This window comes from Ceratotherium simum, chromosome 34 (assembly GCF_057802395.1).
Source record: "Ceratotherium simum simum isolate JZ-2026a chromosome 34, ASM5780239v1, whole genome shotgun sequence".
NCBI lineage: Eukaryota > Metazoa > Chordata > Mammalia > Perissodactyla > Rhinocerotidae > Ceratotherium > Ceratotherium simum.
The window spans coordinates 32,286,065-32,312,889 of record NC_141933.1 but is presented as its reverse complement, the minus strand read 5'-3'; the positions used below and the strand labels follow the sequence as shown (position 1 = coordinate 32,312,889).

The 26,825-nt window shown below is 47.1% G+C and overlaps 1 protein-coding gene and 1 pseudogene across 5 annotated transcripts in view; both read left to right on the top strand.

The window, feature by feature from the left end:
* Window positions 1-26,825, top strand: part of LOC101391864 (UPF0606 protein KIAA1549L) — a 281,751-nt gene that overhangs the window by 159,768 nt on the left and 95,158 nt on the right. For 3 of the 5 annotated variants that reach the window (XM_087423156.1, XM_087423155.1, XM_087423159.1), the window contains exons 2-10: window positions 2,948-3,292; window positions 5,898-6,515; window positions 8,488-8,603; window positions 11,200-11,419; window positions 12,245-12,378; window positions 18,494-18,656; window positions 20,158-20,217; window positions 23,771-23,815; window positions 25,842-25,993. In XM_087423156.1, coding sequence (XP_087279282.1) covers window positions 2,948-3,292; window positions 5,898-6,515; window positions 8,488-8,603; window positions 11,200-11,419; window positions 12,245-12,378; window positions 18,494-18,656; window positions 20,158-20,217; window positions 23,771-23,815; window positions 25,842-25,993 — 1,853 coding nt within the window. The remainder of the gene's footprint in view (window positions 1-2,947; window positions 3,293-5,897; window positions 6,516-8,487; window positions 8,604-11,199; window positions 11,420-12,244; window positions 12,379-18,493; window positions 18,657-20,157; window positions 20,218-23,770; window positions 23,816-25,841; window positions 25,994-26,825) is intronic. The other 2 variants (XM_087423157.1, XM_087423158.1) reach the window with 2 other exon arrangements.
* Window positions 3,299-5,543, top strand: LOC147912670 (UPF0606 protein KIAA1549L pseudogene; annotated as a pseudogene).

The window sequence follows — 26,825 nt, the reverse complement described above, 5'->3', positions numbered from 1 at the left end:
TGGTTCGGGAATTCAGACAGAGCACGGTGAGGATGGCTTGTCTCTCCTTCACAATGCTGGGGGCTCAGTAGGGAAGACGCAGGTAGCCGGGGTGATTCAAATGGTTGGGGGCTTGAATTATCTGGAGGCTTCTTCATTCAGTGTCTGGTGCCTGGGCTGGTGTGACTGGGAAGCTTGGCTCAGCTGGGACTGTTGACTGGAGTGCTTACACATGGCCTGTCCATGTGGCTTAGGCTGCTCATAGAGCGGTGGCTGGGTTCCCGGAGGGAGCGTGAGGGAGCATATGCAAAGCAAGCCTTCTAAGAGACCAAGCGAAAGCTGCCTGGCTTTTCATGACAGTAGCCTCGGAAGTCACATGGCATTACTTCTGCCAGACTAACTGGTTGAATGGTCTCAAGCTCACTCAGATTCAAGGGGAGGGGACCTAGACCTCACCTCTCAATGGGAGGCATATAGGAGAATTGGCAGCCATTAAAAAAAACCCAATCACATATACAAGCACAAACCTGTTATCCTGAACTCTGAGAGTTGAAAGGGACCGTAAAGGATGATCTATTTCAGTCTCCCACCCATGGCTCAACCCCTCTTTACAACCTTCCTGTCATCCTGTGCCCGGGCCACTGCGGGTGTCTCCTCCCTGGCCTTGTGTCATCCACTCTTGCCCCTTTCCAGTCTGTTCTTCACTCCATAGCCAGAATGGTTGTTCTAAAATACAGATTTGCTCCTGTACATGACCCATCCTTACCTCCATCCCCCCATGCTCCACTTCACACCAGATTTTCTGACTTCTAGCTCTTGACTTGTTTGTTTCTATCACATGGTTCTAACGTTTTTAGCTAATTATGTAGAAAGCTCTAGAAGGACCCTTTCTTTCTTTTTTATTTTTAATTTAAAATATTATTTAAGGGCACTTGGCCACCTCTGGGGTCATCAGCACCGTCGACACCACAGAACCATGGGAAGGGGACCAGAGAATCAGCAGGCTGGATGTTGTTTTTCTTCCCGAGGGTGAAATTTCCAGCTTTCTGACCAGTTGTTGCCTTGCCTCTGGGCCTGTGGGGTCACCACCTTGTGCCCTGTCCCCTTGCCTTTCTGCCGTGGTTTTGCATTGTGGTGCCAACAGTCTGTTTCTCTGCGGGTGCTCGTGGTGTCTCCAGGCCTCATGAAGGGCTCTGGTCCTGGGCGGGTGTGAATAGTTCTTCTTTCGGAAACAGCCTAACCTGCAAGAACTCTCCTTTGCTGTGTGACATGCTTGAATGATGGTGTCAGGAATGCTTTCTTTTTAAATTGTGGTAACATTGGTTTATAACATTATATAAATGTCAGGTGTACATCATTACATTTCGATTTCTGTATAGATTACATCACGTTCACCACCCAAAGACCAATTACAATCCATCACCACACACATGTGCCTAATCATCCCTTTCGCCCTCCTCCCTCCCCTCTTCCCTTCTGGTAACCACCAATCCAATCTCTGTCTCTATGTGTTTGTTTGTTGTTTTTATCTTCTACTTATGAGTGAGATCATACAGTATTTGACCTTCTCCCTCTGACTTATTTCCCTTAGCATGATAGTCTCAAGCTCCATCCATGTTATTGCAAATGGCTGGATTTCATCTTTTTTATGGCTGAGTAGTATTCCATTGTGTGTATATACCACATCTTCTTTATCCATTCATCCCTTGATGGGCACCTATGTTGCTTCCAAGTCTTGGCTATTGTGAATAATGCTGCAGTGAACATAGGGGTGCATATATTTTTATGCATTCATATTTTAATGTTCTTTGGATAAATATCCAGCAGTGGAATAGCTGGACCATATGGTAGTTCTATTCTTAATTTTTTGAGGAATCTCCATACTGTTTTCCATAGTGGCTGCACCAGTTTGCACTCCCACCAGCAGTGTATGAGAGTTCCCTTCTCTCCACATCCTCTCCAACACTTGTTATTTCTTGTCTTGTTAATTATAGCCATTCTGACGGGCATGAGGTGATATCTCATTGTAGTTTTGATTTGCATTTCCCTAATAATTAGTGATGGTGAACATCTTTTCATGTGCCTGTTGACCTTCTGTATATTTTCTTTGAGAAAATATCTGTTCATATCTTTTGCCCATTTTTTAATTGGGTTGTTAGTTTTTTTGTTGTTGAGATGTATGAGTTCTTTATCTATTTTGTATATTAACCCCTTATCAGGTAAGCTATAAAAATTCTAGAGGAAAACATAGGCAGTATGTTCTTTGTCATCGGTCTTAGCAGTATATTTTCAAGTACCATGTCTGACCAGGCAAGGGAAACAACAGAAAAAATAAACAAATGGTACTACATCAAACTAAAAAGCTTCTACACAGCAAAGGAAACCATCAACAAAATGAAAAGACAACCTAACAATTGGGAGAAGATATTTGCAAACCATATATCTGATAAGGAATCCTTTTAAGTCCAGCAAGATAAATATGTCTCCTTGGTGCCATCTTTCTAAACATAGGCAACCTTAGTTATTCTGCTTGAGATGCCTTAGGGCCCTAAACCAACATTTCACTCAGACACACAGTCCTTTCGTTTTGCACTTTGGGTTCTTGGAGGAGGTGTATTCTGGTGTTTTTGGCCATGGCAGGAAGACAGATTCATCTTTGATGTAGGTTGTGACTCGTAGGTGGTATAGAAAAACGATTTAAAATACACCGCTATCTTCCCTATCTGTGCTTAACCATCCCTTCATCAGAGACTCCTTCTCACCAGCCCTGCCCTGGAGGTTAGCTGCTGTATTTGCATATTGTCATTACTTAACTCATTGTTGGAATGTGTGTAATGAGTCCATGATGGGGTGGAAGTGCTGTGAGGTCGGAGCGATCCCTGTCTTGTTTGCCCTTCTCTCCAGGACCTACCACAGTAGGTACTTAATGGCTGTCTGACGCCTGACTGCTTGATCTTTTGTTTCACAGGAACAGACAATCTACAGATCACTGTCACCCCCATCCCAGAGTCATTTCCTCATGGGAAATTGTTACCGATTTCACCAACATGGCCTTTCTCAGAAGTCCCGTCTTCCTCGGCAGTGGACAGAATCAAGAATGTGCTGGGACCGTCCCCTGACAACACCAGCGTGCTGCAGGTCACCCGCACTCCTCCACCCCGGACCCCCCGCAGAGCTAGGGCTCACGGGGACTTCTCTTCTTCCCCTTACCAAGGAAGTGGACACAGCGCCTCCCTTGAGCCTTCCAAGGATTCCACCGAGTCTCTGGTCCAACCAAGACCTCGAGGGGGAGGCGAAGCAGCCGCCATGCCAGGTTTGCCTCATGCCAGCATGCTCCCCCCGTTGTCCACTGTCCCGTCAGGGACGGCCTTGAGCGCTGTCCCCCCGTCCCAGCCAGTGTGGGTAGGGACTCCTTCCATTTCACAACACTGTTCCCCGAGGTCAGACACCTTCACACTTCTCCCCCTATCTTCTTCCTCTTCATTGGCTCCTGACTCACCTCATTCCATCATTTTTTCTAAGCCGGCCACGCGACCCACCAAAGTGCCTTCATTCCCCCAAACAGTTCCAACTGACTCCTCTCCAACTCAGAGCGTAGCTAATCCCCTAAACCCGTTTGCTGATGAAGTGAACCACACTCCATCCAGAAATGCCCAGGATTTAATAGACATCCCTCATCTAGGTTTTTCTGAATCCTCAACAAAGCAGTACTCTGAGCTGTTCCCCATGGAGGGGCCTAGCTCTGCAGGCCCCTCACCCCTGAGTGTTTGAGCTCCGCGGCAGAGCTGGCCCGTCTGTTGCCCCTCCCCTGGCCTCTGGACATCTTCTTCAGCTTCCAGGTGGAGCGCCCTCAAGGTCAGTGTGGGAAGTGGCTTCAAGTCCTGCACCCACGCAGCCGATGGACGCTGAGGTGGCAGGAAGAGTGTACACCGGAGCGTCTTTGCTGGCTCTTAAGAAACAGCAGCAGCGATCCAAGAGGCCACGCCTTCACTTTCCCCGACTGTGAAGTCAGTGGCAGTAGAAATGACTGGCAGAAAGCCAGGCCCTGCTATTGCAGATGACTCTGCTAAGCCATCACATTTGTCCCCAGCTCCAGAGAATTCCAAAGGGCCCGCCCTTTTAGCAGGACACACATCTTCCTCTGTGGTGCCTTCCCCTCTGCCTCTCACCACAGCCAGCCACGGACAGGCCAACCCTCTGGGGCCGTTCCTGCATCACCGTCGTTTGGCTCAGCAGCAGACTTGCCCACCATGCCTACTCTCTTCCAGCCGGCAAAGAATCACGCCTCTCTCTCCGCCGCGCCCAAAATGCCAGCTCCTCAAGGAGAGGGCAACAACGGATCACCTCCTACTGCAGCTACAGACTTCCTCCTCTCAAGCAAATTTCCTAATTTTCTTTCCTTAACTTGGACATTTCCCCTGCAGAAAGAAGATAGCATGACAGCTGTTCTAAAGAAAAATGAAAAGGCAAATTTGACAGTTGCTCTCCAGACCCTTCCAAGGAAAGAGATTCCCAGTCTTCACACGGTAAATGGATTCACTTCTACTTTTAGCACTGATTGCATTTCATCTACTGTCATTACAACTCCAAGAACGCATCTCCTTTCTTCAGAATTATCTCCGCCTTCCATCCCTCCACCCAGACTGTTTCCCCATCTCTGAGCTTTTCCAGCACCACGCCAGAGACTTACGCAGCTGTGATGGACCATTCTGAGTTGTCAGTTTCAGCTTCCAAACAGGTGACAGCATTTCCCTCCCCCGGTGAGGTCTATGATTTCTCAACAATGGGAGACACGAAAAAGCCAGCAATCACAGATGTTTTCTGGAGTTCTCTTTCCGCAGAAACTGGATCCCTTTCCACAGAACCCACGATATCTGGCTCACTGCAGCAAACAAATTATGATTTAAATGGGCACATAATTAACTCCACAAATTGGGAAACTCATTCAGCTTCAGCTACTCCTGCCAGTGGTTTAACGTCAGCTGCCAGTACAGTAAGGTCTCGGGATATCAAAGACACTGCTGGGCACCTAGCAGCTGCAGAAGGCTCCAGCATTCAGGATCCAGTCCTTGGCACAAGCTCCGGCCAGCCTGTTCAACAGTCAGACATTACTGTGGTTGGGAGCCACACAGACTTCTTGTCCATAAGCAATAACAACCATGCTGGAGACTTCCAAACAGCTGAAGTTGAAGATTACCTATCCACAAGTCAACATTCTGTGTCTTGTCCTCGTCTGCAGCTGCCTGCCCATCTAACACAGCCTCTCTTGCTAACCTCTCCAAGTCTAACTTCCACAGCTAGCTTGCAGAACATGCTTTCAGGTGGAATAGAGACGAATTCCCAAATTTCCAGCGACATCTATCCATCTCCTGTGATAAATGATTCCACACCATTCCAGAGTATCCTGAGATATCACTCTCCTGCTGAATCTCATCCTCTATCCACCAGCGCCTTTTTCAGGACCCCATCGAAAGTGCTGCTGGCTTCTCAAGCACTCCAAGAAATGGACAGGTGCAGCCACTAATGCAGGTAGTTTGTTTCCTGGTACCCAAAAACAGGTATGACTGCTTCTGTGGCCAAAGCATCTTCAAACTCAACACAGACACCGGAGCAGACATGCCCTCTCAGGATGGCGAATGAGTTAGCAGCCCCACATAGGGGTGTCCTTGATCCTCTGCTGACTTGATTTTTGTGAAAGTATTCAGAATTTAAGTATCCTTATTACCAACCATAGCTTTGCTATAAGTGGCATTCTCATTATGGTTAATCGACTTGATGAGCCTAAGGCTGTTTTGCCTAAATTCCAGAGCACAGAGACTTTTCACCCCAGCAAACCCATAAGTTACATCCATTCATCACCACGACAAGTGACATCCACTGCAGGCTAATGACAGACTTCATTTTTTCTCTCTTTGCAGCGGACTCCTCAGTGTCGTCCAAGGCAGAACCAACAGCAGCAGCAGCAGCAGCCACCTTGTTTTGGAGGAAACCAAGCCCACCGGCCGTGTCTGCAGCCCTGGTTGCTAAGGGGACCAGCGGCAGCCCTTCAGCCATGGCCTTAGGATTAGCCAAGAGCAGTCTGACCACTGCTCTAGCTAAAAATGTCACAAGCAACGCAGCATCTGGCCCAAAGGAGACACCGGGAGCAGCCCATGCAGCCTTCTCGTTCACGCCAGCCTACATGTCTGCAAGAACAGCACACACCATGAGCGCTCACACAGCCATGCAGGGGGACATGGGCACTGCCGTTGGCCTCCAGTCCACAACACACCTCCCCAGGACACCACAAGCCATGCACACGGGCCTCCCCAACCTCCCCCACCCAGACACTCCCACGGCGTCCACCGCACGCCCGCTGACAGTCCTGGCGGCCTTGACATCCGTCTCTGCAGCAGTAAGGGCGACCTGGTGGCCGCCTGTGCTGGCAGAGAACACGAATGCTGCTCTTCCTGCCGCACCAACTGCTGTGGCCACGACGGGCAGGAGGGCATCCAGCCTGGAGTGTCAGATGTCCAGTAAGCTCCTGGTGAAGACGGGTAAGAGTCCGCTCTCCTGATTCTACTTGACAGCAGCAAGCACTTCCTGGCCTCGGAGATGTGACAGAATTACTAGATTTCTCTGAGATCAGTGATTCTCAACCAGGGGCGATTTCGCTCCCCCTTCCCCAGGGGACATTCGACCGTGTCTGGAGACGTTTGGGTGTCTGCAGCTTGGAGGGCAGGAAGGGTGCTCCTGGCATCTAGTGAGATAGAGACCAGGGATGCTGCTGAACATCCTGCAGCACACAGGATGGCCCCACGACAGAGTAATCCAGCCCAAATGTCAGGAGTGCCGAGGTTGAGAACCCTGATCTTTATCAAGTGACAGAGGAGAGGGGGAGCGTTAGGTGACACGGATTCTAGTACTGGGATCAGTCCTGCTATAGCAGGCCCCTGGGAAACCAGTTCTGCCAGTGAATCTGAGAAAGCAAATGTACACCAAGTTTTGCCTGTAGAGTGAATCAGTGATGTCCCACATGAATGAATGATGTGATTAGTAAAATACAAAATCTTGGGAAGTACCACAGAATTCAGAAAGGCTTTTTGTCTTGTATTTTCTCCATCAGCAGATACTAAAAGTGCAGCCACAGTACCCTCTGTGGGTGCCCAGGATTTCTTTTGATGTTAAAAAAGGAGACCTTCTGGAAAACATTGGGCGGTGGGTGCTCTCTTTCTAGCCCCCACCTCCCAGTTGCAGCAAAGCAGGCCAAGAAGGCACAGGGTGCTTTTGACAGTGTGGTAGTGTTTGCTATAAAAAGCGTTAGACACATTATTTGAAAGAGCATGCCAATGTTAACTGCTCACGTCCTGCCTTCCCCTTCACCCCACAAAGAATTAAGTGAAATTATATCTTGAGACAGCCTACTCTAAAACAGGCAATTGTGAAACCAGGCATTGCAGAAAGTACAGTATCTCTTTCTATTTCTCAAGAAATTTTACTATCTGGTTTTCGACTCTTCTTCCTCCTCTCTCCAGATCTACGCCTCCTCCTCTGAGTGGCAGGCAGCCCCAGCCACGAGATGCAGAAGTCTGGGACATCCTCCCTCCCTCTTCTTCACGACCTCCTCACCCCAGCCACCCCCAGTCAATTACCAGTTCCTTTCGGTGCTGCCTCCTGAATGCCCCTTCCCTCCACCCCCACTGCCTCTTCACTGGTTCACACTGTCATGATCTCTCACCTGAATTTCAGCAACCACAGCCAGACTCCTCTCTCTGCCTTCAGACCCCCGCGTCCCCCAATCTGCTCGCCAGTCTGCAGTCAAGGGAGCCTTCTAAAATGCATGCCTTTGCTGAAAACTTCACTTCCTGTTGCCCTTAGGACCAAGCCTAAACATGTGTTCTGGAATAGCTCACTTGCACCTGGTCTTCCCTCCGCTGGGTGTGGGTGGGGCAGTCCCTCCCCTCTTGGCCGCTCACTCCCAGGAAACCTTCCCTGAGCCCCACCCCCTTGCCCAAGTCAGGACTGGATGCTCCTCCTAGGCTTCCCTTCAAATAGCACCTGTCACCTGCAGTCACAAATGCCTTTTCTCCGTCTCACTCCACCCCTCTCTCCGTCCCGCTCATGGGGTGGGGCTGGCACCTTCCTGATTTGGGGTTGTTTAGGCTGCAGCACCTGCTCAGGGCCTGCACTTGAGTAAGCCCTCAGGGAGTGCTGCCCCGGAATGTCCTTCCATGCAGGCCCACCAGGGTAGGCACTGCTGAGCCCGGCTTCCGAAGTCAGAGGCTGCATTGGTCAGAAGTGAAGTGCCACCAGCGTTCTAGCTCTCTCCCCACTAGGGCCACCCAAATGGCTGGGCCTTCTTTCCTTAGGCCTTTAGTGGGACCAGCAGAGCTGCTACCCCAGCCCACCCCTCTCGGTGGTGGACCTGTGCTCCTGCGGGAGGCGGTGGCTTGGCTGGGAGAGGGGAGGGCTTGGTCAGTGAGAGGTCTGCAGCCTCACCTGATGACCGTGCTTCTCTTTGCCCCACAGTTCTCTTTCTGACGCAAAGGAGAGTGCAGAACAGCGAAACTTTGAAGCTCAGTGTAGCCAGAGGGCTCACGCAGGCCTTGCGGAAGGCTTTCCAGCAGAGTGATGTCTCGGCTCATGTAAGATCCTTGGTTTTGTAATCAGACCAGTCCCTCCATGTCTCCTCCTGGGTCCCGAGTATGTTTAGATTGTTTTCCTCCTCCCTGGGCTCCATAATCACACTGCCCAGAAGGAAGATCTTGCTTCCTTTTGGCAAATAGCTAATGTGTGGTCGCTGGAGAAAAATGTCCGATTTTGAAATAGAAAATTGAGGCTAATTGCCTTATGTCTGTTGTTTTTTTTTTAAAGCCCAGATATACTGTTTTAAATTCTCTCATTATCCTGTTGTTTGGGGAATGTATTTAATATTGTTAGTGTAATTTTCCAGAAACCATCCATTTTTCCTTTATCCTTTATCTTTCTCACCATTGTAAATAGTTAGTGATTTATTTCTGGATATTGAAAAATTATTTTGACTTGTAAATTGAGTCCAGCTTTGCTTAAATTGCCAGCAGCTCCCCGAGAAGTAAACATTTTTTCTCTCCAAATCCTTTAATGCCAAGTACTGTTTAGTGGCTGCTAGCTGGTTTCGATGGCATGTCCGAGTGGTGGAGGCCTTGATTTATACTCTTTTGGTTTGATTCCAAGTTTTAAAGCAGTAAATGCAACTGGCAGTCGTTGGACAGCCCTTTGCACCACTTAGAAATGTTGCTCTGGTTTCTTCCTTTGCTGCTTGGTTCTACAGCTGCCCTCAGCTTAGTGGTCCCACCACCACCAAGGACAGGAATGAGGTTTAGTACCAAGATCGTTGGTCATTGTCAACCTCTTTTATATAATTCTGAGAAAAAAAAGAAAGAAAGAACTGCATCCCATGAGAGGCATCTGTGGTTTCTGCACAGAAACATTATTTGAAAGTTGAAAAGGTGAATATTCCCATTTGGTTGCCTGACAGTTTTCACTCAACTTTGGTCATTTGCATATCATCACAGACAGCTGTCACAGTTAGTACATATTAGTTTTTTTTAAAAAATTGGCTCATTTTTAAAAACTTCAATACATTTCTCTTGAAAGGACATTTGATATTACCGCCGTAAATGGAAATCAGGATTATTTGCCACAAATAAGAGGTAATCATAAAAATAAGAATAACGGAAACAGCTTGTTAAATTTAGCTAGACATTGTGCCTTGCAGAAGGCTCTCAGGCTGAGCCTGGTTTCCCTTTGTTAGTTTAAAAATATGATAAGCAAGATTTTTTTTTTTAGTGCTGTCGAGTCAATTCCGACTCATCTCGCCCCTGTGCACAGCAGAGCGGAACCCTGCTGGTCTTTTTGCGCCATCCTCTCCCCTTCCGGTGCTCCATCAGAAAATACTCTGCCTCTATTCACAGGGTTTTCATGGCCAATTTTTTGGAAGTAGGTGGGCAGGTCCTTCTTCCTCATCTGTCTTAGTCTAAAGCTCCTTTGAAACTTGTCTGCCATGAGTGATTCTGCCGGTGTTTGAAATCCTGGTGGCATAGCTTTCAGCATTATAGCAACATGCAGCCGCCACAGTATGACACCCCACAGACGGGTGGTGTGGTTCCCTGAGCTGGGGAAAAATCCCGGGCGGAGGCGGTGAGAGCGCTGGAGCTTAACCACTAGACCGCCAGGGCTGGCTGGATGAAAGAGACGTTATAGGTAACTAGTCCCCAAACTGAGATGTGCTCCTTGAGACATTTATAAGGATTAGAATGGGAGTCGCTTTCTTACTGGTGATTTGGTGTTGTTGAGTGTGGTGTCCATGTTCCTTCCAGAAGTGTCTCTTGTTTTACCTAAAGTCATCTGAACGCCACCTGTAGGAGACAAAGTAGAGGGGAGTGCACAGCGTGGAGGGGCCGAAGGCATGCCCAGCCCATTGCAGATCCGTGGTCTTGGTTTCTTTGGCAAATACACGTGCTGCTTGTAACGGAGATGCAAGAATAAGGGGGGAAAGTGGGTGTTAAAAATACCCTGCACTGTTAATATTAAACACCAAGAAAGCAAAACAAAATAAGAATAAAATCAAAAGCCTCAAAATCTTCCAGGTGGGTCAGAAAGAGCTCCGATCATCAGTGTCCCGTAGGACTCAGCTGAAGGAGAAGCCCTCCACGGCCGAGCCCACCTTGGTCTTGAATCGACTCACAAGCCAAGAATGCGATGAAATCTGAACAGTTCTTCTCTCAGCTTCTAGAGAGAGGAATTCACTTCATTTACTACCTGACCCTTGTTCCGAAGATGCCCTCAGTTAGTCCATCATTTCTGCCTTTTAATTTTCATAAATGATGAGAAATATAATAAACCTGTTTTTCCCAGCATTCCATTCCCTGGAAATCTCTTTTGCCACTGTCTCTTGTCTGCCTTCTTGAGTGATAATTGGTGCTCACATGTTTATACTGGGGCACTTAAGGAATCAAAACAAAAACCATAGATCAATTCTATTCCATGTAGGTTCGATATAAATTGTATATTGTTGCATTCTGATATTTTGAGACTTGCCAATCCGCGTATGCTTTATAGGATTGTTAGAATATTTGTTGAATGAGAACATCCTGTTCCCTAGCCATGCTAAATAACAATTGTAGTTCTAAGAAACGCCAAGAAGAACTTAAAGTACCGTGGAAATAAACACTGAGTTCTGTGGGTCCATTTGTTTTGTAGGTGGACATTCTGGAACATTCTCATAACGTCACAGTTGGTTATTATGCTACCAAAGGGAGGCTGGTGTACTTGCCTGCCGTAGTGATCGAAATGCTGGGTGTTTATGGGGTCAGCAACGTCACTGCAGATCTGAAGCAGCACACCCCAAGCTTGCAGTCTGTGGCAGTGCTTGCCTCCCTGTGGAACCCCCAGCCCGCAGGCTACTTCCAGCTGAAGACAGGCAAGTACCTCAGAAAGAGAGGATTCCTGTCTGTTCTGGGATCGGGGGCATACCAAGAGGACACCTGTGTGCAAACTCCATAGCGAGCTTCTCCGTCGTCTCTTAAAGTCCCTGTGCACCTTCCTCAAAGGGCCCTGCTAATCAAATGTCTAGTTCCCTGCACATCAGCCTAAACTTTTCCAACCCTGGATTTGTTAGAAATATTCCTTCATGGGAACCTTCCTTCCCAATTTATATGATTAGTACTTTATGAGCACCAAGTCCTGTATCTTTTATTTTTCTCTGTGTTACTAGCGGCTACTGATAAGAGTCGAGCATCCGTGAAATCCGTGCTTTGGAGCCGCGTGTTTCAGATGACAGAGTCAGAGTCTCTGAGCTTGGGCCTTCGCCTCCTTCTTTCAAGCCCTTGGTGTTTCTGATCTCGTGGTTTCCAAACCACGAGAGTGGAGACACCATTAAATTGAAAGACTCAATCAACTTAGTAATGCTGGTCAATTGATGTTTTTCCCCCCAAAGAAATGGAAGGCCTGATCCCTCTCAGGTTATTTCTGTCAGTCCTGGAGCAGATGTCGACAAATTCCCATCAAATGACATCACAAAATCCTTTGCATCGGAGGGAATCTCAGGTTCCATCACACTTTTAATTCTTCTGTGTTATAAATCATTTTAAGAGCCACTTCCAAAACTACAACCAAACCTTGTCTGTCACTATTTGCCTAGTTTCTCTGATGTAAAATCATGCTGTTTCATATCATGACTGCCACTAAGTCCAAGGGGCCAGGACACGGGACTTTGGTGAGCGCCGAGCTGTTCCTCTCCTTCCAGTGCTGCAGTTTGTGAGCCCGTCTGACAACATACAGTCCTGCAAGTTTGCTCAGACGATGGAACAGAGGCTGCAGAAGGCTTTCCAGGATGCCGAGAGGAAAGTCCTGAACACCAAGAGCAACCTGACAATTCAGGTGAGGAGGAGGGCGCTGCAGCGTGCAGCTGATGGGGGCCAGCCATCATGCAGACACTGGCAAGCCACTCGGTCCCCGTTCCAAAACTGCCTGATAAATGCAACTGTGTACTTCAGGTGTGTGATGTAGACAGGAGAAGGGGCCACTCAGAGCCACTGAGAAGAGTCAAGCTGTCATGGTGAGGGTGTCTGGGGTATGGCCGTAATAGGAGGGATGCTATGTTGCTATGTACCTTCTATGGTTTGGGATTTTATACTTAAATAAGTATAAAATGTGAAGCTTCCTCAGGTCTTCTCGATACATTGATTATTTTAAAAAACTGAACTAGATATGCTATATTTGTCCAATGTCTACTCTAAAATGAATGAGTTCTAAATAATTAACTCACTGAGACTTCCCTATTCTGTGATGTGCATCCACTTGTTTTCCAGACATCCACATAAACAATCACCTTAGTTTAAACACACACACACACACACACACACACACACACACAATTTATATTTAGGGCTTGCTGTGTGCCAAGACTGTGCTAAGTGTTTTACAGATGTTTTGCGATATAATACTCAAGACACCCCTCTGAGGTATTATCACCATCTCACAAGAGGGAACTGAGGGAACTTCAGAAACTTCCAGAAGGTCACACGGTTGGTAAAGAATGGAACAACGACTTGAGTCAAAGCCCATGGTCTTATCCACTAGGCTTATCCACTATGAAACTTTTGGCAAACACTTGAATCCTTTCCCAGGAAGATCCCCTCCTGATGTACTGTATTTCAGCTTCCTGGATCGACAGTAGACACGCCACCAAAAGCCTTTCTCAGACCCAGTTTCTGCCATTATATAGATAACATTCCCACAAAAGACAGATGCCTCTTGATGATACTCATCCAGCCCCCAAATTTCTCTAATTAACTGTGCTCTCCAATGTCTCTGTTTTTACTGAACTAAAGCCTTTGCAATTAAACCCAGTGGTTTTAAAATTGACATTTAGCATAAGTGAATTATCAGCAAAGCCAATATGATGTAGAAAGCATACGATTTAATTTGAATGAGCAGTTTTCCTTTTCTAGATTCATCTGAAGTGAATGTGGAAGTATCTCATTATGATTTGGTTCATATTAAACTAAGATCTAAAAACGTGTTGTAGACGTAAGATTATCTCAGGAGTGTGACTCAGCTCCTTTGGGGGAGGTCTTTCTCTTTCTGAGTGGATCCGTGAGCCTCGCAGGTGCACGAGCCTGGGTAGAGCTTGGCAGCAGAGCATACTCTAATTGCATTCAGGAAGCATAGACTTATCGAGTGCCTGCTATTTATCAGGCACTGGGAGGGACACCAAGATAAATAAGCTGCCCTTGGCCTTAAGAAGCCTCCCTTGTGTTGTATCATAGTCATGGGCCGTGAGATGAAACTTTGTAAAGCAAGTTAACAAACCTTCCTCAGAAAAACTACAACAGGTAATTTGAAAATTGCATCTCAATAGATTTTAGATGCTCTTGAACATTTCAGCAGCTCTTGAAATGAATGGATAATTGGGAGAATTGTTTTATTAATGCTGTTTCACTTTTTGCCTTGGCTGACGGGAAGCCCAGAACCAAATTTGTTGCCTGGAGTTTGTAACCCTCTAGGCCCCTATATCATGCATAGATACCTATAAGCTAACCATCCCCCGGGGTTGTCTTTTGTCTCTTTTCCCTGGACCTGGCTTTGTAATTAATAACTTTCCATTTTATTGTACTAAATATAATTTGTGGGGCACCTTGGATCCTTTGTGGAATAAGATCATGTAAATAATTAATTTTAGAGAGTCGTTGAAAAAGTGACTTACTAGTTTTTTGTTTGTATAGCATCAATATTAGGGGGTAGATTACGGTAGACTCGGTTAGGACTTTTTTCATTGTAAGTGACAGAATCCAGGCACACAAAGCTGAACCAAGACGAAGAAGTGATTGGCTCATGTAACTGGAAGGTTCACAGCTTATTTACTTCAGGCACAATTGGATCCAGGTGCCTACATAATTTCTTCATGAAAGTCTCTCTTCATCTCTTGGCTTGCCTCGCCCTGGGCTGACATCATCCTCAGGCCCCATGTGGTGGCCCCTGGCACCTCCAGATTTGCCTCATCCTTATTGCTCACAGTCTCATGGAAACAAAGTGCCTTTTTTCTGTCATTCCAGTACAAATCCTGGGATTAGCTCTCATTGGACCCATTTGGATCATTTGGCCGTTTCTGGACCAGTAACTGTGGCCAAGGAGATGAAATGTCCCAATCAACCAGGCCTGGCTCAGGTGCCAGGAACTTGGGTGTTCCACCCTGGAACCAGGGTCCCACCCTGGAACTTGGGTGGGGCAGCCTGCCACAAAGCACATGAACTGATGGGAGAGAAGAGGTGTTTCCCCAAGGAGAACTGTGGTGCTGTTAGAACAGAAAGGAGAATGGATGCTGGGTAGGCAAAACAACAACTTTCCATTCTGTCAACGTCATAGGTCTAATTAGCTAAATGAATCATGTCATGGGTGAATGGGAAGTAAGCGATGATGTCAGAAGATGCAAGGAGTCTACGTGTAAAGGGGTGTTGGGAAAGTGCCCCTGGAGGGGCTGCTTCTACTGGGGACAAGGCATGACCTACAGGGAACCTTGGTCTCAGGCCTATGGACCTCTTCTCATTTATGAAGCTAGTGTTAAGCAGCTACCAAGAATAGTCACACTTTTCTTATCTGTAAAAAAATGAGTATGTTAAAGATGACACAAATAAATGGAAGGACAGTCTGTGCTCATGAATTGGAAGACTTAATATTGTTAAGATGTCAGTATTACCAAGAGTGATCTACAGATTCAATATAATCTGTATCAAAATCCCAGTGACTTTTTTTTTTTCCAGAAATAGAAAAACCATCCCAAAATTCATATGGAATCTCAAGGGACCCTGAATAGCCAAAACAATCTTGAAAAAGAAGAACAAAGTTGGAGGTCTCACACTTCCTGACTTCAAAATTTACCACAAAGCTACAGTAATCAAAACAGCATTGTAATGGTATAAAGATAGACATATAGACCAAAAGAAGAGAATAGAGAGCCCAGAAAAAATCCCTCACATATATGGTGGAATAATTTTTGACGCAGGTACCAAGACCATTCAGTGGGGAAGGGACAGTCTTTTTAACCAGTGGTATTGGGAAAACTGGATATCCACATGCAAGAGAGTGAAGTTGAACCCTTACCTAATACCATATACAAGAAATAACTCAAAATGGATCAAAGACTGAAATGTAAGAGCTAAAACTATAGGACTCCTAGGAATTAATGAGGAGAAAAGCTTCATGATGTTGAATTTGGCAATGATTTGTTGGATATGACGCCAAAAATATAGGCAACAGAAGAAAAAAATAGATAAATTGGACTTATCAAAATTGAAAACTTTTGTGGATCAAAGGACACAATCGACACCATCAAAATGCAACCCACAGAATGGGAGAAAATATTTGCAAGTTGTGTATCTGATAAGGGGTTAATATCCAGAATACATAAGGAACTCCTACAACTCAACAACAACAAAAAACAACCCAATTAAGAAATGGGCGAAGGACTTGAATAGACATTTCTCCAAAGAAGATATGCAAGTGATCAGTAAGCCCAAGATATGCAAATGACCAATAAGAGAAAAGATGCTCTACATCAGTAATCACTAGAGAAATGCAAATCAAAACCACGAGATACCACTTCACACATATTAGGATGGCTATGATAAAAAATAACAAGAGTTGGTGAGGATGTAGAGAAATTGGAACTCTTGGGCATGTCAAATGGTGCAGCTGCTGTGGAAAACAGTATGGTGGTTCCTCGAAAAATTAAATGTAGAATTACCATGTGATCCAGTAATTCTATTTCTGGGTATATAGCCAAAAGAATTGAAAGCAGGGACTTGAACAGATATTTGTACACTCGTGTTCATAGTAGCATTAGTCATAACAGCCAAAAGGTGGAAGCTACACAAGTGTCCATCCACAGATGAATGGATAAATAAATGTGTATATACATACAACGGAATATTATTCATCCTTTAAAAAGGAGAGAAATTCTGACATATGCTACAGCATGGATGAACCTTGGGGACATTATGCCAAGTGAAATAAGCCAGTCACAAAAGGACAATACTGTATGATTCCACTTATAAAAGATATTTAGTTTTGTCAAATTAATAGAGACAAAGTAAAATAGTGGTTGCCAGGGGCTGGACAGAGGAAGAAATGGAGAGTTGGTGGTGATTAAAAAGTTCTTGAAATGGATAGTGGTGATGGTTGCACAACAGTGTGAATATACTTAAGGCCACTGAACTGCGCACTTAAAATGGTTAAAATGGTAAATTTTATGTGTATTTTACCACAATAAAAAAAATGTACCTCACCTGGCCGAGTGCAGTATGTATAGAGGTACCCGTAGTGCAAGCTCTGTAGGCTTCTTTTCTCTACAGTGAGATTTAGTTTTGTTGGAAAACAAAAAATAGAATGTTTACAATAGAGATAAAGGTTGAAGTTATTTTAGTTATTATTGTTTTAGGTGGTGCACAGTGAGGTCTTTTGAATTGTTAGAGAGAAGTGCCTTTCTTTTTGGTACCCTGGAAAAAAGGCCTGAATACCTGTGGCTCAACCACATTCCAGAAATACTTCTGAAGAGTTGACCAGAAACATTGACTCAGTCTGTCGTTAATCATGGACTGTAGGCTCTGTGTTAGAGAATTAAAAAGGAAATTCCACTTATGGGAAAAAGTAGGAAATAACATGAAGCTCTTCTTATGACAGTCTTCTTAAAAATAAGTTCCAAGGGAAAGTTACAGGGGTGTTTCTGTCTGAACAAACAAAGGTCTGGGAAAGACCAGCTATCAGTCAGCTCCCTGCAGGAAGAGAAGGCACACTCAGATAATGGTAATTTGAGGAGAGTCCAATAATAGGGACCCTTTGCAGAAGCATGGGCAGGCTCTGGGGAAACCACAGGACGGGGCGGTACCCAAGGCTGGAAGAGGTGGGAGCAGTTATGGGAAGCCAGAGGCCAGAGCTGCCCAACAAGAGCTGTGTCCCCACAGGGAGTCCCAGACACTCAAGCTCTGACCTCACTGCCCTCCCTCTCTCCCACAGCCTCCCAAGCTCCTTTTAGCTGAAGCCAGAGAGCAAAGGAACCCATTGAGGTGGTCCACAGGGTCTGCCTCTGGGGGTGTTGAGTAGGACATGGTAGGGGGTGCAAGTGCTTCTGGATGGGGCAGGGGCAGACACCTGGCCCAGAACCTGACAAAGACGGTCTCACCAAGTTGAATGACTTCCTCTGAGTCTGTTTTTCAAATCTCATCTGTGGGATATTTTTATCCATACGTTGACCCAGAAAACCTCATTTTCCGGTAACTGAAAAAGTGACTTGGACAAAATGCAAGAAGAAAACCACATCATCTCATAGTAATATTTACATATTCTATATTGAATTAAGAGAGCACAAGGAAATGTAACCGCTCTCTACAGAAGTGATTTTATATTTCTGAATTCCTTTTGTCACTAGGTTCAGTCACTCTGTCCATCGCTGGGGTGGTGATCAGCTGTGTACGTTCCTGTCCCTTCAACTTTAAAATTCCCCAAAAGTTTGACTCAGGCTTGCTCTGTCTGAGCAGTTTAGCTCTCCCTAAATTTAACATTCCTGTGCTCTATTTTGTATTTTCAGAACTACAAAAGTACCCTGGGACAATTTAGTCCCCGGAAAAGATACATACACCTGGTTAAAACCTGCACCCAGACTGCTTGGGTTCGAATCCTGGCTCCGTCACGTATTAGCTGTGTGACCTTGGGCAAGTCCCTTGGTCATTCTGGGCCTAGTTTCCTCCTCTGTAAGGGGAGTCATAACTGGACACACCTCCTGGGGTTGTGGTGAGGGTTAAATGAGATAGGGATGCTGGGCACACAGCGAGCCACCAGTAACTGACAGCTGTTGTTATTCTTGTCTCTTCCTTGCTCTGTTTCCTCCTCCCTTCATTCCTACCCTCGACTTCTGCTGAAACTTCTCCCCGGCCTCCATAAAACAGACCCTCATCTTATTTGGCGTGTCTCCCTTCCCTTCCCTCCTGTGTCCATTCAGATTGTGAGCACGTCCAACGCCTCCCAGACAGTCACGCTGATGTACGTGGTGGGCAACCAGAGCTCCTTCCTCAACGGCACCGTGGCCAGCAGCCTCCTCCGCCAGCTCTCGGCTGAGCTGGTGGGGTTCTACCTCACCTACCCGCCGCTCACCACTGCCGAACGTGAGTATGTCCGTGTCCTATGGGGACTCTGCCATTTTCCCTGGGCCCTTTCCCCATTTAGCAAACATCTATTGTGCCAGGCCACGTACTAACTCTTTTGTCATAAAAGAAAAACTGACGTGATAAATGGGGATTGAATTGATGATAACTTTATTGCACATTGAAAAAAAACACTTACTAGATGCCTTTACTCTTCAAATATCCCTTATCTCGTTTAATCCTCACAACCACCCTGTAAGGTAGGTGCACAATTAGCCCCATTTTGCAGATGAGAAAACTGAAGCTCCAAGAGACGCCCACTCTTACATAGCTAGGGAGACGTGGAACCTGGATTGGAACCCGCCTGGGAGGGCATCTGTCCTCGTGGCAGTCTGGGTTGCTATGTTGCCTCCACTTCCGCCATCAGCAGATGTTCCTGGGCCTTCAGCGCATGCCCTGGCTGTAGATATCATAATGCAGCTCATTTGCCATCAGCATCGTGACTTCACTCGATGAAGTCCCGTAGTCTTGTGGCCTCGTCCTCCTCTAATGCTTCAGTTGCATAATTGTCATAACCATGCAGCAGGCACAGACTTCAAAGACGATGCAGCCTACATTTTGTACCCAAACACTTCCTTGGTAGCCAAAGGAAGTAAAGATTTGTGCTCTTAAATTTAATCGGTACATTTCTCAAGGTCACTGGGCACGCTTTCTTTTTTTTAATCCCATATTATTAAAATTGTTTCTATTTCCTTCTGTGATTGTTTTTGACATTGTAAATAAATGAGATGATGTGTGTGAATGTACTTAGCACACCACAGCCACTCAAAATTTTTTTTGAACATTGGTTTAATGGCAAGCTTTTGAGAATTTCCATGTCATAAGGAAGGATGACTCTGGATTTTATGGAACAGATGATGTCATAAAAGATGGCATTGTGTCACATGGCAGCATGTGAAGAATTTATTTTCTCTCATCATCTTGATATTCTGATAATAATAACGACAAGAACTAAGACTTATTGAGCACTTACTGTGGGCCAGGTCCTGTGCGAAGCCCTTTACATGTGTTAACTCTGATGCTCACCACACCTGTAAGGAAGTGGGGCCATTCATTACAAGCATTTGGCTACTAAACTCGGTCCTTGACATTGGAAAAATCCATTCAAGAGATCATTATTCCTAAAAGTGGTAGCGATGGTTGGATGATTTTTAGGTAGTTAAGGCGGGTTCCAGCTGCACGTCTTGATAACGCAGATGTTCCACTGGAGAGCATTTCGATGCGCAACCTGAAAGAGCAGAAACCCACCAACCCTAGCAAACTCTTCATCTGCAAGTTAGCCCTTTCCTGAGCCTTTGTCCTTTGAACAGCAAGATAGTTTTGGCGTGTATGTCCTAGAGTTCCCAAGACGATAAAGCAAGCCTTAGTTGCTTGATATTTTGTCAACTATGTTCATTTCCCCCAACGGTATGTACGTATAAAACCTGTGGCAGTAATTGGGCGTGTTTCTTGTTTGTCTCAGCACTGGAATATCCCAACCTTGACATATCAGAAACAACCAGAGACTATTGGGTAATTACAGGTAATCTCTTATTTTATTTCCCCTTTCACCCTCTCAGATTGGTTTGTTTTTTAAAACTGCATGCCCTTTAGCGACAGGATTAGGATCTTTTCTTGGGTCTTGTCTTATAAGTCAAGGAGTTACTTCCACAGGCCCAGAAGTGGGTGGATAAGCTGAGATAAGAAAAGACATCACACTGGAGATGAATATTGGATAAACAAGTCAAACAGCTACCTGGAGAGTCCCACCCAGTGGCCTCCTCTTTGCAAAAAGTGGACCCATCAGAAGGGACAGCATTAACCTGTGGAAGTCTGGGGCATGTCCCTGTGAACGGCTGTCTGTCTGTTTAAAGATGGTAGGCCTTTCTGCACTGCCCTCCGAATCCCCCGTGAAAGTCAGAGGAATGCTGGGCCTGCCCTTTCCTCTCTCCCCGGCCCGAGGCCCACGCCCACACTCATCCCGCTGGAACCCAGGCGTGTCCTGACTGTGAGGGTTGAGGGAAGTGGAAGGGTGTTTTGGTGGCATTTTCTTCTTTCCCCTTGACATTTCCCAGCTGAGCTTTATGAAACAGCAAAAAAGTTCTTGTTTGTGTTTTTCAAAAGCCAGACAGTAGCTGAGAAATCAGAGAAGCAAGGGTAGGAGCAAAGAGAGAAGGGATGTTTTTAGGAGGAAATGTGGCCAGCCCAGCAATCAATGGGAGGGACGGCCAGAGGCCTATGTTAGTCTGCTAGGGCTGCCATGACCGAGTGCCACAGACTCGGGGCTTCAACAGCAGGAATTTATATCCTCACAATTCTAGAGGCTGAAAGTCCGATATCAAAGTGAGGGCAGGTTGGTTTCTTCTGAGACCTCTCTCCTTGGCTTGTAGACGGCCACCTTCTCCCTGTGTCCCCACGTGTCTATGTCCTAATGTCCTCTTCTTGTAAGGACACCAGTCATCTTGGATTAGGGCCCACCCTACTGACCTCGTTTTACCTGAATTACCTCTCTCCAAATACAGTTGCGTTCTGAGGTCCTGGGGGTCCGGGTTCAACCTGTGAATTTGGAGGGACACAATTCAGCCCATCACAAGGAGGGAAGAGAATCCTGCAAGTCATGGGAGATGGGCCTGGGCAAGCAGCCCAGTCTGAAACTCCCTTCTTCTTTCTTCCTTCCCCATCTCCTCCCTCATTTGCCATCCCAGACAAGCAGTAGATGGGCCGCTGCCTCGAATACTGACTAAGGAGCACCCCCCTGCTTGATGAAGCCCGCTCCTCACCTCTCCTCAGCTGCAGGAAATTGCATTTCTGTCTCCCCCACAGAGCTGTGGATATGCAGAGATTATTTTACCTGCTAAGAAGGCAAACTAAAGAAATGTGTTTCAAAAGGAAAAAACCCCACCAGTTTATGCCCAAGAGCGAGACAGTGCTCACCCACGTACACGTGTTTTGAAGCCAGCAGGTTATGTAACATTTACAAAATCACATTTCCTCCACCAGGAATGCTGGTTTTTGACTTGCAGATATCTCTCTTCTTCTGTTAACTTGAAGGTTTATGTGAAATGGTAGGACATCCTCTCTGAAACTCGGCTGTCCTCGACCATCTCCTGTTTCATCCTTTCCTCCTGTCCCTGTGTCTTGCCCTGTCTCTATCTTAGTGACATAACCGTAATAAAAAGCTCCACACGTAGTCTTGTTTCCAGAATTCTCCTGGGACTTAAGGCCCTCCCCACTCTCCTGTATAACCCTCCCTTGTTGCTGCTGTTAGCGCTATTGGTCATAGAATAAACAGTGGCCTCCACCCCGTGTTTGTGGCTCGTGGCGTCAGTTAGTTAGTGCTTTGGGGGTGGGACCCGGTCTCAGGATGAGCTTCTTCCCTGTGATTCCTGACCCCTTGTACACCTGTGGGCAGCCACCACCAGCTTTTACCGTCACTCACGGAAGGGGTAGGAGACAAAGAGAGCTTTCTTCAGCCTGCTCAAACCCACAGCCCTTCAGTAACCCTCTGCCTTTCACACCCGGACGGTCGTCACGGCACCCGGTGCTCTGCTCATTGCCAGCAGCCAGGAGGATTTGGAGTGACTTTTCTTTCTGTAGTTTGTGTTACCAAACCCTGACATGTTCTCATCTGTTTTCCGACTCAACTTACACTAAATGTTTCTTCACACTGTACACTTCTCCCTTCCCTGAGTGTGGGCTCCTCTTTGGTGGAAAATCGTTGGTTTAGGGTGACCTCTGCAGTCCTCTTTACAGAGAGTCCAGGGGCCACCCCGCTGTCCCTGGATCCTGTAGTCAGGGTTGTATGTATGAGGCAGGATAGGGATGCGCAGACTTCGTATTGCTGCCTGACACAAGTGTGCGCCCATCTTAGGTCTACTCGTCTGTCTTTATTTCACCCACCAGGGTCAAAATATCCCAGACTCAACAATCCCAGGGTTTCTTCTCATCTCAGCTCTGCTATGTACTAACCTAGTGTGTCTTTGAGGAAATCACTCAGGTCCTTAGGTGTCACGCTCTCACCTTTAGAATGAGAAGAACATATGAACGGAGCATTCAGGTTCTTTCAGCTCTGAATGTGTGAGTCAACCACGAGTAAAACAATTTAGTTTGAATACAGGAGGCTGAACCAGGCCTGATGGTTGGAAGTTTAGAGCCCAGTGCAGTTGTAAATACAGAAGGAACAAGAAACCAGTGATGTCACAGCCACCCAATCTTCCGGAAGAAGCTCCTTTGAACACCGCTGGGGACCTGCCCACCTCCTCTAAGCTGAGTCAGTGGTGGCTGAGGGTGGGCGGCTGGGGCCCTGGCTGATGCGCTGAGGAGCTGCTGTCTTCTTGGGCACCTGCGCCAGGGTCCATGCTCCCCTACTGTGTCGCCTTCTGTGTGGCTGTGAGAGGTATGAGCACACACCACTTTCCACTCCCTTCCAGGCGGGCGGAGAAGGCCAGGAGACTGAGGCCGGCCACACTTCTCAGGAGACAGGAAAGGAGCCACAGTCCTGGAGCACAGTTCTGTATTTTCCATGTGATCTCCTCCTCTAGTAAGGCTGTGTCTAGCAAAGAAGAGGACACATTCAAACAACAGCAATAGCTGCCACTTATGGGCATCCTCTCGCGGGCCTTGGAGCACTACGCTGGAAGCACTTTCTATAAAGTATCTGTTCTTTTTTTTTTTTTGTGAGGAAGATCAGCCCTGAGCTAACATCCATGCCAATCCTCCTCTTTTTGCTGAGGAAGACTGGCCCTGGGCTAACATCTATGCCCATCTTCCTCTACTTTATATGGGATGCCACCACAGCATGGCCTGACAAGTGGTGCGTCGGCACGCGCCTGGGGTCTGAACCTGGGCCGCCAGCAGCGGAGTGCGCGCACTTAACCGCTACACCACGGGACCGGCCCCCTAAAGTATCTGTTCTTCACAAGGACACAATAAGGAGTAGATTATGATCCCCGTGTTTCCAGATGAGGGGCCCAGAGGAAATAAGCGACTTGCCTAAGAACACTCAGTAAGGGGGAGCCAGATTCAAACTCAGGCCCTGGCGCCAACCCCCAGCTCTCTGCCAGCTGCCTCCTAAGAAGGATACGTTCTCTTTGCAGACCCAGCGATGAGGCACATGGGGACTGTCCAGTTATTGATTCCAGGTAACTCTGTGGCGGGTTCCCACAGCCTCCTGCACTTCTGTGGAGGTTTCTTTTTTCCCTTTCAATTTTTAAAATTGTGGTAGAATACACATAACATTCAATTTACATTTTAACCATTTTTAGGTGTACAATTCAGTAGCGTTAAGTACTTTCACAGTGTTCTGCAACTGTCACCACTATTTCCGGAACTTTTTCATCACCTGGAGGCTTTGACTATTCCCTTTGATGTCGGCCCTTAATCGTTGCTGGGGTTCCCGTAAAGTACATGGTGACACCCTCGACTGTCCTGTGCCCCCCCGGCTAGCGGTCAGGGGAGGCCAACTTAGAAGTGAGCCTTCCGAGGTTGGTTCTGTAATCTTACTGGAGGGGCGTCTGAACCAGCCAGGACGTGGGCTCTGCTCTCTGGGCCAGGAGGAAGGCGATGTCAGCAGGGGCTCCGAGGGGCCTCTCTGGGACCTGTTACAGTGGGGACAGCGCAGGAGGGTTTTATCTTTGTTTGCAGGAATGCTGCTGACAGATGAGCTAGGAGTCCCTCACAGGGCCCTAGGAAGAGAGCTGCTTTATATCCTCCCTAGGGATTACTTGGCATTTATGGCTTCAAAGAAGTAATTTCTGAGACTCAGCTGTGGGTTTTATTTCTCTCTTGATTGGTTTAAACAGCATTCTCTGTCTCTCCTTGTCATCAGTTGCTTGATCTGGTGCTATATGGAATGTGATCATAAGAACAGCAAGTTTTTTATATCCAAGATATTTCCATATCCCATTAGATGGGTGGTGTTAATGGCCTTTGGCTGGATGCAGTAGAATACCCTTTATCAAATGAAAAATCTTGTATTACATTCCCAGCCGATGTAGTTGTGGTCCCTTTAGGAAGATGAGAATTGTTTTTCACATTTTTAATTTTAGAGATGACTATGTTGGAAGGCAGTGTTTATGTGTTTGGGATGAAGTGTGCTTCCCAAGGGACTTGGAGGAAGGACTGGACTTCTGGGGTAGGCAGCAAAAGGCAGCGGCCCCAGGCTTGTGACCACAGCAGTCCTAGAACGCCCATAGTGTTCATTAAAATCCTCCTCCATGCACAGGACATTGCCTGGAGTTCCATCGTTAATGCCTTACCTCTTGATTAAAGATGATCCTGGGAGTGGAGGGAGGCAGCAGTGGAGGAGGGGTGGGACGAGAGGAGCTCTGTTCACCTTCCACGCACCCGGCACTGGGCTAAGCTGCTTTAGATGTCTTGTCTCATCTCAACCTTGGAGCCCGTTAGGAACACGTTCACTGTGATGTAGACTTTCTTATTTCCTTCTCAGTGAGGAGGACTTGGACTCAGAGAGAGCCAGTAATTTGCCCCAAATCCCACAACTGGCCCGTGCCAGCACTGAGAGCCCACTCTTTCTGTTACGCTGTCCTGCTCTCAAATAGGAGAGTTCCTGAGAGGCCTCGCACAGCTCCAGGGGTGGGTCCCGAAAGGCCCTGCAGAGGAGGGCGGGATGGGGGCACGGAACAGATAGTTTGCCCAGGTGTAAGGGGCTGGGGTGCAGGATGGAGCTCAGAGTCCTCAGCAAAACTGTTGAGAAGGAGGAGTAAAATAAAGGTAGCCCTGAGCCAGGGCTTCTGCGTGGGAACCAGTAAAAACCCAATTAGCTGTACCCACAGCTGTGTTGTATTCCCATATGGACTCTTAACAACGCATCCCGTCTTTAGTAAGGTTTGATTTAATACAGCAGCGTTAGACATGTCAGCTCACAGAGGAGAGAGCCAGGCTCTGGAGGTACACAGGCTTGGGTCTGAAGGCTGGCTTTGCTGGTTACCAGCTGTGTGACCTCAGACAACTCCCTTAACCTTTTCAGCATCTATAATGCATGGATAGTGATTCCTACCTCCTGGGGCTGTTGTGAGGTGAGGTAAGAATGGCCAAGCCCTGACCTGAGGTAGGCACAGTGTCCTTCAGTGGCCTGTGGTGATTATGGTTTCTGAGTCAGCGGGGAGTCTGTCCTCTGAGCAGCCGCTCTGCCTTCTGCATCCACAGTGCTGCAGGGTGTGGACAATTCGCTGGTGGGCCTGCACAACCAGAGCTTCGCCCGGGTCATGGAGCAGCGCCTGGCCCAGCTCTTCATGATGTCCCAGCAACAAGGCCGGCGGTTTAAACGGGCCACCACCCTGGGAAGCTACACTGTGCAGGTAGGTGTGTGTGAAGCCACTGGGGTCTTCTAATAAATGTGCAGCAGTGTGCGTCCTGAGACTAAGTATCTTGTGCTGTGTGCAGAGGAGCACCCGTGCTGCACGCCAGTACTCAGCGTGATGAGGCCAGTTACTGAACGCTCCTCTCAGGTTTTGCTGTTAGCTACCCCCTTGATGTCCCACTACTAGATTGTAAGGGAAGGAGGTCTTGGAACAAATTCTGCACACATACAGATATTTATTAAACAAGAAGTTATTGGTAAGCATGCAGAAACTACTCAACAGCCTGTGCTGTAGGCTTGAGGAAGGCTCAGCTCGCAGTGCTGTCAGGCCTTGTCACCTCCACTCCTGTGAATGGCAGACACCACTCAAGTGTTCCAGGAGCAGGGTTCTGTTATCCTTCTTTAGTCAGTTTCAACAACTAGAGCCCTCCAAGTTAACAGTGGACACGTGACCACACAGGGATTTAGGCTGGGAGCTGTGTATTAGACACTGTTGGTGCTCCACCCAAGTCCCCTTACCATTTCTATGAATGACAGTGGACTTCCAACAGCCACCTTTGAATCCATACTGAGATCTTGAGATGCCAGAACCCACTTTGCCTGCACCATGGCTGGCCAGAAGTGCCTGCGAATTAACCTGTGGTGGGGGTGTAAATACCCCAGCTCCCTTGCCCCTTGGCTAGGAGAGTTCTGAAATGTATGTTTTAGATCGTTTCCAGAGCTTTCCCACAGGATTAAGCTTCAGATACCCACTGTGTGAACTGTGTATCCTGCGTTAGCTTCCTTCCCACCTCTGTGTCACCTCCTCGCCCTCCTGTCAGTGCCTTTAC